This window comes from Cornus florida, unplaced genomic scaffold, assembly GCF_030987335.1.
Source record: "Cornus florida cultivar Cherokee Brave unplaced genomic scaffold, ASM3098733v1 CherokeeBrave_3.0.0_Hap2_Chr06, whole genome shotgun sequence".
In the NCBI taxonomy this organism is placed as follows: domain Eukaryota; kingdom Viridiplantae; phylum Streptophyta; class Magnoliopsida; order Cornales; family Cornaceae; genus Cornus; species Cornus florida.
Window position 1 is genome coordinate 12070714 of NW_026775576.1, and position 15594 is coordinate 12086307.

Below are 15594 nucleotides of genomic sequence, written 5' to 3' on the forward strand. Positions count from 1 at the left end.
TTTGTTGGAGCTGAAGCCTCCAAACAGCCTTCCAAGGAAACCCATTGCTCATTGAATTTGTAAGACTTTTATAAAACAGCCTCACCTTAAACACCCCTCTAGAATCCCACTTCCACACCATCCCTTTCTTCCCCCTCCACCACTTGACTATAAATTAATCCCATTAATTTGGTAAACTCCAACAACTCCCAATCATTAAAATTTCTGCGAAATCTCACATCCCAAGTAGCTCTCCCATTCTCTAACCTAAAATAATCTGCCACCACCACATGCTTCACCTCAACCATCCTATAAAGTCTAGGAAACCTACAATCCAACGCCACATCTCCACACCAAACATCCGTCCAAAACCTCACAAAACTACCATCCGTAACTCGAAACCGTATCCGCTTAGAGAATTCGTCCCACCCCCTCCTAATACCTTTCCATGATCCCATACCTGCTGATGCATTCACACCTCTGGACACCCAACCTCCCTCCTCTTCCCCAAACTGGCAAGCAATAACACGCCTCCAAAACACGAACCTTTCACATCCAAATCTCCATAACCATTTCCCTAACAGAGCTTTATTAAACATATCCAACCTGCTCAACCCCAATCCACCTCTTGGAATTGGGGTGAACTCCTTCCCTACACCCCCCCACAAAAAATTCCCCCGAATCTTATTAAGTCTACCAATCACTGTTTTAGGGATTGGAAACAAAGACATGAAATAGACAGCAACTCTCCTCGAGGAAGCACCCAATGGCAGCCCCAAATAAGAAATAGGAAAAACCTCCACTCCGCAACCCAGAATAGCTGCCAACTCATGAATATGTCTCACATCCCCTACTGGAACAATCACACTCTTTCCAATATTAATCTTCAACCCCGAAACCACTTGAAAACAGGCCAAAACACACCTCAAGTGTCTCACTTGATTCACACTAGCATCACAAAACATAATAGTGTCGTCAGCAAATAGCAAGTGAGATGTAAAAATCTGATTTGGCGCACAGCCCACTGTAAACCCTTGAATAAATCCCAGACCCTCTGCCCTTTTCATGAGTCTACTAAAAGCTTCCATTACAATAATGAATAGAAACGGGGACAATGGGTCCCCCTGATGTAAATCTCTCGAACTTGCAAAGAAACCTGCTGGTGACCCATTTACTAAGATAGAAAACCGAGTAGTCGAAATACATTGATGAATCCACCCCCTCCATGTTATGCCAAATCCCATCCTCTCCAACACATACGATAAGAACGCCCAATTCACATGATCATATGCTTTTTCAATGTCCAATTTACATTCAATCCCTGGTTCACCACTCCTAAGTCTAGCATCAATACATTCACTAGCAATAAGCACCAGGTCGAGAATTTGTCTTCCTCCAACAAACGCATTTTGAGACTTTGAAATGACCCCATCCACCACTTTCCTTAACTTGTTTGCAAGAACCTTTGCAATAATCTTATAAACTGCACCCACCAAACTAATTGGTCTGAAATCCTTAGCTTCAACCGCTCCCCCCTTCTTTTTTTTTTTTGATAAGTAAAATATATTAGAAAAACGTTCAAGAGGGGAACGCGTCCCTAATATAGAAAAACAAAAACACGCTCCCCCCTTCTTAGGAATAAGAGTGATAAAAGTGGCATTCAAACTCTTCTCAAAACACCCTTCCTCGAAAAAAGCATGCATTACACCCATCACATCCTCTCTCACCACCTCCCAATTCTTTTGAAAAAATGCAATTGTAAATTCATCAGGCCCAGGAGCTTTATCTCCATCACAACTCCTTAAAGCTTCCAACACTTTCTCCTCCCCAAATTGCCTCTCCAAATCCCCTCTATCCTCATCAGAAATTTTTTCAAACACAATATCATCCATACCCCGCCTCCAAGAGACGGACTCTGTAAATAGCTCCTAATAAAATGCCACAAAACCTGTCTGGATCTCCTCTTCCGTTTCAGCCATAACACCATCAAAACATATCCTCCCCATACTGTTCCCTCTTCTATGAGCATTAGCTAATCGACGAAAAAACTGAGTATTTCTATCCCCTTCTTTAAGCCACAATGCTCTCGATTTATGGCAGACTATATATTGGGCCACAGCACTAACTATCACAATCTTAGTGGGCCAACTAGGATATGCTTTGAGCAGCAAGACCTTGGGCACCCCCCCTTTTGAGAGCTTTTAATGAAACTTTACTTAAAAAAAAAAACTATAATATCTAAGCATTTTCAACCAAGGAACATGATTTAGCACAACAAAATGGTGCCTAAATATACTTTTTTTCCCTTTAAGAAGAAGAAAATGTATAAAGCATAGCTATAATATTTTATGGATGGCATGACCCTCCTCAGACGCCGCAATGGCGGGAGCCTCGTTGATGCAAATCAGTAAGGGTACTTTAGTCAGGATTATGGCTGTCAATGGTGTCTTGGAAAGTATCTAGTCAAAAGTCTATTTAGTAAGTAATTATGATATGTGAGTCTGAAATTGTTATGGGAATAGTAGAAGTCATTATTAAAGACTTGTGGGTAGTTTGAAAGTCAGTCTAGGAAAAGTAAGTGTCATTTAGAGTTGTCTTATAAAAGGGACAGCCCCTATATGTTTTGTATTCAAGTTTTAATCAATATAATTTTGAGATATTATCAGGGTTTATACTTCTCTAAAGCTTTCCCCCAGATTTACCTATAGAAGTTTAGGCTCCGTCGGTGATTGGAGTAATTATGGTCTTTCTTATTGTTGTAAGAAGACTTCTTCATTTTCTGTTTGCTTCAAGTGGTATCAGAGCCTTCCCTCTAAGATCTATGAATATTGCGGATCTATGGCTGGGCAAGGAAACAACCAAGTGGACAATACAGAAGCACTAAATGCTGGTAATGTGGCTACAAAAGAAGATTTGGAGAAATGCAGCAATAAATGCAACAAGAAGTTAATCAATTGTGCACCAGGTTGGAGCAATCAGGAATCCTTGGTGCTCCTAATCCGACTGTTGGAAGACAAAGGGGACATCAAATGAATGTCTATCAACAGGGAAATTGGAGGAACCAGCCTGCTGTAGAAAGACTTCAGCAAGCTACAGAAGAATTTTCAGATGATGAAGATGGAGTTTTACCATATGCAAGGCAACCAATATTTAATCGTAACTTTCAGAGAGATCAAGATCCACGTATTAAGGTGGAAATTCCAACTTTCACTGGGGAAGACCAGCTGGAGGAAGTTTTGGACTGGTTAAATGAAGTCGAAAGGATCTTTGAGTTCCTTGACCTTCCTGGTAATAAGAAGGTACAATTGGTAGCCATTAAAATGAAGGGATATGCATCTTCTTGGTGGCAGCAAGTTCAAGCAACTAGAGTTCAGTCTGGAAAGGATCGTGTTCAAACCTGGGCAAAAATGCAAAGGATGATCTGAAGCCAATTCCTTCCATTAAACTACGAAGGAATTCTATTTCAGCATTATCAGTTCCTTTATCAAGGAGTTCGCTCAGTTCGGGAATACACAAATGAGTTCTATAAGATGAGAACTCGAGTGCAGTTGGCTGAGACAGAAACACAGGTGATCCACCGTTTTTTGATGGGATTAAGGTCAGGCATAAGAAACCATGTGGAATTACAGCCTTGTTGGACCTTAGCAAGTGCTGTTCAACTGGCAACGAAGGTTGAAACACAACAAAATCAGTCCAACAACCATTCAAATCAGTTCAGAAGTGGACAAGTACAATTGGAAGCTGAACTTTATCAAGAAAACATGAGTCAGAAGGCTGGAGCAGCAAACAATGCTACGCAGGAAAATAATACAGCACATGTTGCCTATGGACGTGGTCGATGTCGGGGACATGGAGCGACAAATACTGCTACTGCGAGTAGTAGTACACCATTTCAGTACATGGGAAACAAGATAATATGTTTCAAATGTGGTAAAGAAGGCCACAAGTCCTCTAATTGTCGAAAGGCAGCAAGTAACTTGCTTATCAATGAAGGTGAATCAAACAATACAGAGGGTCGATACGATGATGCATGAGATGATGAAGGTCTGCTGGAATTTGAAGAAAATGAAGTCACATTTGAAGATAGAGATCTTCCAAGTCTGGTGGTATGTCGAGCCATGTTAACACCAGAACAACCAGAAGGTGATTGGAGGCGAAGCAACATTTTCTGAACTAAATGTATTCTCACGGACGACTTTGCAACGTCATTATTGATGGGGCAGCTGTGATAATTTAGTTTCCAAGGAGATGGTTACAAAGCTGAAACTAGAGGTGCATCCACATCCAAAGCCATATAAGATAGCTTGGTTCAAGAAAGGAGGTGAAGTAAAGGTAACAGAACAATATCTTGTTCCTTTTTCAATTGGGAAAAGTTATTCAGATAAAGTTTTGTGTGATGTGGTAAATATGGAGGCTTGTCATATCTTATTGGGAAGACCGTGGCAGTTTGATAACAAGACTGTCCACCTTGGTAAAAAGAATGTTTATGCCTTTTATAAGAATGGAGTTAAGGTGATCCTGGTTCCAATGGAAGATGAAGACTTTCCCAAGTCCAAAATGGAGGAAGGACATGCTTGCTTAAGGCTGCTGGCCAAGGAAAGAAAGGAGGAACTGCAAGAAGTACCGGCTGAAATTGACATGTTGCTGAATGAACTAGCTGAAGTTTTCCCTGCTAACTTCCCTGCAGGATTGCCACCACAAAGGAGTATCCAACCCCATATTCGTGATCTGATTTGGGATGGATTCTTGGTGCGACATATGGCCAGATGTTGTTCCAACGCAAAAATCAGATTAATTCAGACCTTGGTTCACGATTTATCTTCAAGCAAGTTTTGGAGATTTCACAAGAGAGCTCTGAAAGTTTGTTCAAAGTTATTCTTTCTCGGTAACAGAGGCTTATTGTGCTTTGATCGAGCAAGGAAAAGAAGAAAGAAAGGATGGAAGGCTTTACTCGGGCTTATCATTGATCGTGGTAAATTGTTTCAAACATGAGGTTGAGTTTTTTTCAAGGAAGAGGGTCTGATGCAAATCAGTAAGGGTACTTTAGTTGGGATTATGGCGGTCAATGGTGTCTTGGAAAGTATCTAGTCAAAAGTCTATTTACTAAGTAATTATGATATGGGAATCTGAAATTGTTATGGGAATTGTAGAAGTCATTATTAATGACTTGTGGGTAGTTTGAAAGTCAGTCTTGGAGAAGCAAGTGTCATTAAGAGTTGTCATATAAAAGGGACAGCCCCTATATGTTTTGTATTCAAATTTTAATCATTATAATTTTGTGATATTATCAGGGTTTATACTTCTCTAAGGCTTTCCCCCAGATTTCCCTGTAGAAATCTAGGCTCCGACGGTGATTGGAGTAATTCTGGTCTTTCTTACTGTCGTAAGAAGACTTCTTCATTTTCTGTTTGCTTCACTCGTGCAATGGGCTAGCCCTTTTTTTACACTGACACAACAATCACTAGTGTCTTCCATGAGAAGGCTAAAAAGTGAATGCTGCTAATTTGGCACTGCGCACCATCGGTGCAGGTCACGGCAATAGGCATTATTAGGACAGAAGATGAGGGTCTAAGGAAGTTTCAGGTTTTGGCAATGGGCATCAGCAGTTTCCCTTTCTGGCAAAGTTCTCTTTATGCTTGTAATTATTATTTATCATTTTATCCTTTGTTTTTCCTTACTTTAACTACACCGGCACACCATTTCTCGACTCCTTAACACTGTTCACATTCATAGAATATGTTACCCACTACTAAATGCCATTTACAGTCGAGGCATTACTTTAAATTTTTTCATCTCTTAGTGAGTCTCCCCCCCACCCCCTCCTCTGAATATCTCTTAGTGATTATTATATGATGAATCAATGATTTATATGTATGTATTTAGTAACTTTGATTGAAAGTGATGAATTACATGCTTGGATCTAGGGTCTGAATTAGGTGCATCAAATCTTGGGAGATTCTAATCAGTTGGGCTCTTTATGCTGCAGGTGTATTTCTAAAAATTCATTTTTCATATTTAACATGCTTCGGGTAATTTTTCCGGCTCTGCTTTTCCATGTCTTCTTTCCCTTCAGCTACTTTATTGTCTGTGTAGTTCTTTCTTATATACCCATGGGAAGTACTCTGCAAGGGTTGTCTGAAACGAGTTTTATTTTAAAACTATATTGTTCGTTCAAAAATTATTGGTAAGTTTATGTTAATTGCTTGGCAGGCATTTGAACCCCCGCTTGATATGAGCCAGGACATTGATGTTTGTGAAGAATATCTGGAGAATGTCCCAGACAATCATCACCTCTCTGGAGGAAATAATGCTCGCTCTTGTGTGTCAGCCTCAATGGGTGGAATTCCGAAATCTGATGAAGCTAGTTGTGTGGATGACAGCAATGTAATGTGCAGGCCACTTAAAGGGGTGCCTTTCAATGAGGTCTATAGCAGTTATGTGATTTTTATTCTTTTTTTCATTTTTGTGATAAATAAGAGGTGTTAAGATTGCAGTATTCAGTTAATTTAATATTATATTTTTATGTAGAAATTTGACTACTGTAGATAAAAACAGGGGGCGAAAATTGAATTTTTAAATGAGTCCGATGCTGGGACCTGCTCTGCAGTCTCAGAATGTAACAGAAAGAGCGATGAAGCTGTTGGCATTGATTTCAAGGATGTTAACAATATGTCGATATCTTATGCTGTTAATGATTCCAATGGAAATGTAAGGTCATTTTAACCTGTTATTTCTGGATAGCTTAAATCACCTTACTGGTATAAACATCAGATATACATTCACACTAGAGTTGTACCATGAGATGGAAATGGCCATTACCAGCTTGATGTTAAGATTGTTAACAATCTGGCGATATCTTATTCTTTTAATGATTCCAATGGAAATGTAAGGTCATTTTGTTCACTTTAACCTGTTATTTATGGATATCTTAAATCACCTTGCTCGTAGAAATGTCAGACATGCATTTTCACTAGAGTTGTACAATGAGATGGAATTGGCTATCGTTGCATAACTGGATGCTGAAGAGTTCACTTCCAGTAATTGAAGCATCCATATGTACCTGATGTGGTCATCTGATTCTCCACTTGTTCTTGGACATCTATCTTCCATAACTGATTTGAATGGTCGATAAGTGAGGTCTGTGTGACATCATCATAGCAGATTGAGGTGGAGATATCTTACGTATATATACCACATCATTATCTATTTGGTATTATATGTACATGCGACAGTAGTTTGTGTGATAAGCATCACAAATTCCAGCTTCCATACATATCACCACCACCACCACCACCACCACCACCTCCTCCTCCTCCTCCTCCTCCTCTATATCTCTCTTGGACATTGAAAGAGTTGTTATTGCCAAATGGAGTGTTGAGGCAGTTCTGTTTGTTCTATGCTGACTCCATTGACTATTTTTATTTTTTAATTTTTTTTTGGGGACAGAAAATAGCTGCTGTTTTGTTTAATTATGTTTATTAGGGTAGATGATTCCAATACTAGGAGAAGCTGTACTTGTTAAAACATTTAGATGATCCTCAATTTCCTGGTTCCTGTTTTTTGCTTTGGTCAAGGATAAAATCATTCTGTTTATGTTTAACTTTATTTCAATTATTATAAATTGTTCTGATTTATTGTTCATTCCACCCCCCCCCCCCGGGCGGCTTTTTCTGTTTTCAGGTATCCTCATCACCTCCTGATTGGTTGGATCCGTCATTGCAGTTGAATGTTCCTTTAGTTGATGTGGATAAGGTTTCTCTCTTCTTTTATAGCTAAAAACTGGCTCTACATGGTTTAGTATTTTATATTTGCTATAAATAGAAGAAGGATCAATATGGGATCTGTTTGAACTACTTGATGTCAAAGACCCCTTAAAATAAGAGATGGTATGCTTAGCTCAATTTATACACATAAAAATATACACACACATTAATATAGTATAATCCATTAGCATATTTCCTTTTTCTGAATTCGAAAACTTGAATTTTGGGGACATAGTGGTATATTGGCAAAATATCTAGAAGTCAAACTATAAGTTATTTTAACTGTTAATTATATTTTTAGAAAAAAAAAATCATAGATAACATCTTATGTGCATCAAGGTTTTAATGAGTTTATTTCTGTTATTTTCTCAGGTTCGTTGTGTTATAAGGAACATTGTAAGAGATTGGGCAGCTGAGGTACTCATTGACTCTTTATTGTCTTCTTCTTCTTTTGTTTTTTTATTTTTAAACTTAATACTGAAGATAAATGTGGCTTTGAGGTTCACTATCCCCTGGTATCTATTGATTGTTTGGGCACCTTTTCCTTCTACTGCTTATGTTAATACAGGGCCAGAGGGAACGGGACCAGTGCTACAGGCCTATACTTGAAGAGCTTGAAAGTCTATTTCCTGACCGACATAAAGAGAGGTGCATTATTTGATTCTTCTCCTTTCTTTCTTTCACACACACACACACACACACATATATATTTTTTTTCCTTAAAAAAAATTATTTCCAGAAGAATTGTCTTAGGTTGTAGGCTTACAGTGCATGGTTCTCGGCATAATGATTGGATTCGTGTCTTTCTTTTACACTTTTTCTTTAATTCCCTAATATTATTGTATGGAAATGATATGTTGTTCTAGAGATGGCTAAAATTATAATCTTTGTTGAATAGCCCTCCTGTCTGTTTAGTTCCTGGTGCTGGACTTGGGAGGCTGGCTTTGGAAATTTCTTGTCTAGGTATGTTTTAGACGTTGAATTGTTACACATTCAAAAATAAAAATTTATGCTTCACCCACTGCTGGATATTTTCTTTTATCTCAGGTTTTATTAGCCAAGGAAATGAATTTTCATACTATATGATGATCTGCTCGAGTTTTATTCTAAACCAGTGAGAATTTCATGACAGCCTCTTTCAATTTTTCTATATTTCCCAATTTCTTATGAAGATCACAAATTGATCGTTCTGATGTTGGAATTTTTTATTATTTTATTAGGTCTGACAGTGCTGGGGAGTGGACAATATATCCTTGGATTCACAGTAATTGCAATTCACTCTCAGACAGTGACCAGCTCCGTTCTGTTTCTATTCCAGATATTCATCCAGCTAGGTATTTATTCTTCTGTTTAATATTATTCTGTACGTTTATCCGATCCTTAATTTATGTTCTTCCTTTTCCTTCTCTTTTTTCATAATTGGTGTTGTATTAAGATAAAGAAATGAAGTACAGATGCACAGAGGGCCCTCAGGAAAGAAAGTAAAAATTAAAGAGAAACATCCGAGGGCTTAACATGGAACTATTGAGAAGGCCCATTTTCAGTACAAAACAAAAACCGGAAACCAGAAGCTATAATAATATGTCATAAATTGAGGCATTCTGAACATCAAGGACTTCAAGGAGAGTCTGTCTAGCTACTGTCTCATGGGAGAGCAGGGCAGTTCCATGGAGCCTAGCATTCCTTTCTCTCCAAAGATTCCACAAAGCAGCAACAAATAAGCTCTTCAGAGCATTGGAGTCCTAGTAGAGTTGATTCATCCAGAGAAACAGGTCCCATACAGTTGACACCTCCACAAACTGTCCCTTATCCCATCCCAACACTTCACCTAGCCAAGACCAAAAGGCAGTAGAAATATAAAAAGAAGAAAAAGGAGAGAATTGTGTAAAGGCTTGAATGAGATGAATTACTCATTCACAGTTCTAGTAGTTATAGATAAAAAGAGCACATGCTTATATTACAAGAAAGGAAACTAAATCAAATCACCACATATTCTAAAGCATATTCTATGGCATATTCTATAGCATAATCAAATCTTTGCTAATATAGTAAGTCATTCCATAAATCGTGGCTATCATATATGCTAACATGTACATAGTCAAATCTCTGCTATTATGGTAAGTCATTCCATAAATTATGGATATCATATATGCTAACACTCCCCCTCAAGTTGGTGCATGGATATCTAAAACGCCCAACTTGGATAATGCATTCTCAAAGACAATCTTACTAACGCCCTTTGTAAGAATGTCTGCAAGCTGCTGAGAGATGTGACAAATGGAGTGCAAATTTGATCAGAGATGTTCGTCTCTTGAATGAAGTGACGGCTTCATTTGGTCCACCTCTATATGCTTAGTCCTGTCATGTTGAACGGGATCTGCTGCAATGCTAATGGCTGACTTGTTGTCGTAGTAGAGTGAGAATGAAAGCGACACTGTAAGGCACAAGTCTGTCATCAAGGTTTTCAGCCATAACAACTCACATACCCCAAGAGCCATAGCCCTATACTCTGCCTCTGCACTAGATCGAGAGACAACATCCTGCTTCTTACTGCGCTAAGTAACCAAGTTACCACCAATAGTGGTATAATAACCCGAAGTTGACCTATCTGAAACTGATCCTGCATAATCAACATCTGTCCAAGCCTCAACACGTAAGTGACCATGATTGGCAAACAAAATACCACGTCCTGGACACCCTTTAAAGTAGCGAAGGATCTGAATAGCTGCATCAAGAAGAGGGGTACGAGGAGAGTGCATGAATTGACTCACGACACTTATGGCATAAGCAATGTAAGGTCGAGTCATGGATAAATAGATGAGCTTCCCTACAAGTCGTTGATATTGACCAACATCTGACAACAACTCCCCCTCAGAATCAGCTAACCGATGATTCTGCTCAATTGGAGTATGACAAGCACCAAGCTGACCAAAAGCAGAAAGCAAGTCAAGAACATACTTGCGTTGAGAGATGAAAATGCCAGCCTTGGAGCGAGCCACCTCAATGCCCAAGAAATACCGTAGGGGACCAAGATCCTTCATCTCAAACTGACGGCCAAGATAGCTCTTAACCTCAACAATTCCGGTAGTATCATCGTCGGTAAGAACAATGTTGTCGACATACACAATTAGAGCAACTGTCTTACCGCCTGAATGGCATAAAAATAAGGTATAATTAGCTGCACTTTGATGGAAACCAAACTTGAGCATGGCAGTGCCAAAGCGATCAGACCAAGCTCGAGGAGACTGCTTGAGGCCATACAGAGAACGACGAAGACGACATACCAGAATGAGCAGGAGAATGAAAGCCCGGAGGAGGAACCATGTACATCTTCTCCTGCAAATTACCATTGAGAAAGGCATTCTTAACATCTAACTGAAATAGAGGCCAAGATCGAATTGCAGCAACGGAAAATAATACACAGATGATATTCATCTTAGCAACAAGGGCAAAAGTCTCCTGATAATCTATGCCATAAGTCTGAGCATAACCCTTGGCAACCAACCGGGCCTTGTAACGAGCAATTGACCCATCTGAATTATGCTTAACTGTAAACATTCAACGACAACCCAAAGCCTTTCGTCCAATAGGTAGCGGAACCATGTCCCAAGTCCTATTTTTCTCAAGTGCTTGTAGTTCTTTTGTCATAGCATCACGCCATTGAGGTTGTGCTAGGGCATCTGCAACAAGAGGAACCGAGTCAACACAAACAAGAAAACTTTGATAGGAGGGTGAGAGAGCTGAATCAGAAACAAAATTAGAAATAGGGTATGTACAAGAACGTTTACCCTTTCGAAGAGCAATGGGGCAATCATCAAGCGAAATAATAGCTTGAGAAGGCGGAGCTGGTGCGGAAGGAACAGGGCAGTCGATTGTGGGAGTAGAAGCTTGTACCTGTTGTCTCCGACTATAAACCTGTGAAAAAGGAACAATTCCCCGTGCTGGAGGGGTATCACGAGGAGGAATTATAGAAGACGAAACAGGTAACGGTAGAGGAGTTGAAGACGGAAGAAGGTGATTATCCATTATATTCAATGGGAATCATTCACTTTGAGAACCAACTGAACGACTATAGTAAAGTGTATGCTCAAAGAAAGAAACATCCATGGATATAAACCATTGACGACTGGGAGGATTGTAACACCTATAAACTTTTTGAGAGTGAGAATTACCAAAAACACACACTTCAAAGCCTTAGGGTCAAGCTTTGTACGAATTTGCCCCAACTGTTGAACAAAGCACTCGCGGAGGAATTAAAAAAAGAGATGAATTGGGATGTAAGATTGAGAGTGGGATTGCAAAGTTAAGAACCTTAGAAGGAGTCCTATTAATGATGTAAACAGTTGTAAGAACTGTATCTCCCCAAAATGACTAAGGAACATTCATGCCAATGCAGATTGCTCTGGCTAAGTCAAGGATGTGGCGATTCTTTCTCGCAGAACGGCCATTCTGTTGAGGAGTTTTAACATTAGCCATCTAATGTTCAATCCCAAATTCTGTACATAACCACTGTACCTCCCCATACTCCGTACCCTAGTCAAATCTGAATTTTTTAATGGTATGACCATATCGAGTCTGAACCATTGTCATAAAATTTTAAAAATGGTGTATACCATATTTTTGGTTTTCATAAGATAAACCCATGTAACACGACTATGATTATCAATGAACAAAACGAAATATCGAAATACAAGACTAGAAGTAACTGGGCAAGGACCCCACACATCTGAATGAACAAGATCAAAAGTGTTAAAGCAAATTTATTACTACTAGCAGGGTAATTGGAACGAATATGTTTAGCCATATGACATGTCTCAGAGGATAAATCTGACACTGCCACATTACAAAATAAGAAAGGAAATAAATGTTTTAAATAACCGAAAGAAATATGTCCTAAACGCATGTGCCAATGCATAAGCTGGGCTTTATTAGATGAAACAAAATTAGAAAATGAAGCTGAATGTGCTTGGGGTGACGAAGGAGCATCCAACAGATATAGACCGTCCACTTCACGCCTACTGCCAATCGTCCGTTTCGACACCAGATCCTGAAAAATACAATGAGAGGGAAAGAACGTTACACTACAATTTAATTATTTGGTAACGCTACGAACAAAAATAAGATTTGTAGTCAACTGTGGAGCATGAAGTGTATTTGACAAAGTTAATGAAGGAGTAACTGATATGTGAACCTTCCCAGCAATGGAAGATGGAGAGCCATCCGCAAGGCGTACCTTGTGATGGCCAGAGCAGATACTACAAGATTGGAAGAATGAGGACATGCCAGTCATATTGTTTGAAGCACCAGAATCAATGATCCATGGTGTCGAAGATGTAGATACTCTATATGCGTACACAATAGTACCTGAGTGGCCATAAGTGGAGGTTGGCTGAACTGAATAAGTGTGTTGAACTGAATCCCAAATCTGCTTAGTAGTTTTCATAACATATAGCCAATAGCTTTGTTTGGCTGCATCGAATTGACTAGCCAAGACATCTCCATAGCGTTATTTGCAAACCACTGTGGATATGCCTTCTCTGACTTAGCTGGCTCTTTCTCAGAACCAGTAATAAAGGTAATCTTTCCTTTGCCACCAATGAACATCTTGGCAAACTGTGCCCAAATCAAATAGTTGTAACCATCCAACTTCACTGTGGTGATTTGAAGTCCTGGATTTTCTGATGAGTTGGTGGGAAAAATGACACCACCACCCACAAAACTTGAGCCAAGAAAATTAACAGTCGAGGACCCTGAATCTGCCATAATCTGTCACACGACAATCAAAAACTCCATAAACAATACAAATTCTATTAATAAATCAAAGGGTCTCCTCAGACCATAAACAATAACAATGTCTCCTCAGACCATTTTCGAAAAATCCAAATACATTCTCTTTTTAAGGAGCGCTGCCCGCTAACATATAGCCAAACAACCTCCTCCTTAATATCCGGAACCTCTTTGTAGACTAGTTTTTATTTTTTATTTTTACCCAAGCCCTTCTAGGTGTTGGAGACCAACTATCCCAATTTACCCAACCCTAGAAGACTAAAAAAGAAATTGTAAAACTTAAAAATACCTGATCACAAAACAGCAACACAGAAAAACATGTGTAGGCAACGTCACACGATGTCACAAACAGCCTAAGGTGGCTGTCGCACAAGTAGCAAGGCTTCTGAAAGGTGTTGGCTCTGATATCAAGTAGAAATATAAAAAGAAGAAAAAAGGAGAGAATTGTGTAAAGGCTTGAATGAGATAAATCACTCATTCACAGCTCTAGTATTTATAGATAAAAAGAGCACATGCTCATATTACAAGAAAAGAAACAATCTAAATCAAATCACTACATATTTTAAAGCATATTCTATGGCATAATCAAATCTTTGCTAATATGGTAAGTCATTCTATAAATCTTGGCTATCATATATGCTAACATATGCATAGTCAAATCTTTGCTATTTTGGTAATTCATTCCGTAAATCGTGGATATCATATATGCTAACAGCCTGAGCAAATGGACAGGAAACAAAAAGATGGTCCCTATGTCACTATCCTTCTGACATAAAGAGAACCTAGGAGCCAGCTGCAATTTCTTCTCTGCAAATTACACATAGAGGGTAACCTATCCAACATCACAAAAACAGCTGTAGTTGACCATCGATATACCACTGAACTTCCTCACAAGCAGACCTACAGCAGTTCCAAGCATTTTTGAAAGAAAATTTACCTCCATCCCACAAAAGCTTGTCCTCACTGGTATGGATAGTAACAGAGTTAACATAATCCCTGAAAGGTTGAACAGCCTCATCCTGCAACAACTGTAAATTCCATTCTCTATTTAGCACCAAATGGTTCAAAGTTGAATTTTTGGAGAAATGCAACCTCCTAACCATCCTAAGACCAAATTTCTGGGCAATTGTTTGGCCTCCGCACCAAGGATCATGAAAAAGAAGAACCGACTGTCCATGTCCAATTTGAAAACCTACATTCAACAACATGATGTCTTGCCACCAAAGATTTCCAAATAACAGAATAGGAATCTCTAGGAATCACATTCCAGTAATTAGCATGAGGGGCATATCTATGTTTAAACCAAGACGCCTATAGTCTGTCTTTACCAGCTAAGTACTCCCAGGCAAGAACACATTTGGAAGCCACTTGGATATCCATTAATTTTCTAAGTCCCAACCCACCTTCCTTTTTGGTTCTTGTGGTCATATCCCAACTAGTAAATGCATTTTCCTATCATGATCCTTACTGCCCCATAAGAAGTCCCTACACAACTTCTGAATCTGATTAGTGACAGCAACAGGGATGTTATATATACTACAGCAGTACAGAAAAATAGGAGTTACCACAGCCTTAAGTAATTACAACTTGCCTGCCACTGAGAGAAGCTTTGCATTCCTGCAGAAAATCTTATTGGAGATCTTGTCAATCAGATCCTTGCAATGAGATCTTTTAAGCCCACTGGGACACAAAGGGAGCCCCAAGTATATAATAGGAAAAGTATCCTCATTACAGTGCAGAAGCTCCACTATAGCATTTTCCCTTCAGACTGCTCTAGAAAACAAAATACTGCTCTTCTGGTGACTTACTTGAAGACCTGTGAGCTCCTCAAACTTTCTAAAATAGTAAACAGTGTTCTAGCACTATGAATTGAAGCTTTACAAGCCACCAAGAGATCATCTGCAAAAAATATGTGGCACAAGGAGGACTGAATTTTGTTTGCAGAGCGGAGGACTGTAAGATCTTTCCTTTGAACTGCATCATCTAAATTTTTTGACAAATGTTCAGTTACAGTGTGAATAGTAGTGGTGATAGGGGGCAGCCCTGTCTAAGGCCCCTACCAGGT

At 39.2% G+C, this 15594-nt stretch overlaps 1 protein-coding gene across 1 annotated transcript in view; it reads left to right on the forward strand.

Annotated features, from left to right (window-relative positions):
* LOC132311108 (uncharacterized) overlaps positions 1 to 15594 on the forward strand; it is a 57972-nt gene that overhangs the window by 10200 nt on the left and 32178 nt on the right. The window contains exons 4-12 of the mRNA XM_059808840.1: positions 5966 to 6008; positions 6190 to 6402; positions 6535 to 6687; positions 7660 to 7731; positions 8115 to 8159; positions 8311 to 8390; positions 8641 to 8705; positions 8790 to 8856; positions 8963 to 9076. Of these exons, the coding sequence (XP_059664823.1) occupies positions 5966 to 6008; positions 6190 to 6402; positions 6535 to 6687; positions 7660 to 7731; positions 8115 to 8159; positions 8311 to 8390; positions 8641 to 8705; positions 8790 to 8856; positions 8963 to 9076 (852 nt within the window). The remainder of the gene's footprint in view (positions 1 to 5965; positions 6009 to 6189; positions 6403 to 6534; positions 6688 to 7659; positions 7732 to 8114; positions 8160 to 8310; positions 8391 to 8640; positions 8706 to 8789; positions 8857 to 8962; positions 9077 to 15594) is intronic.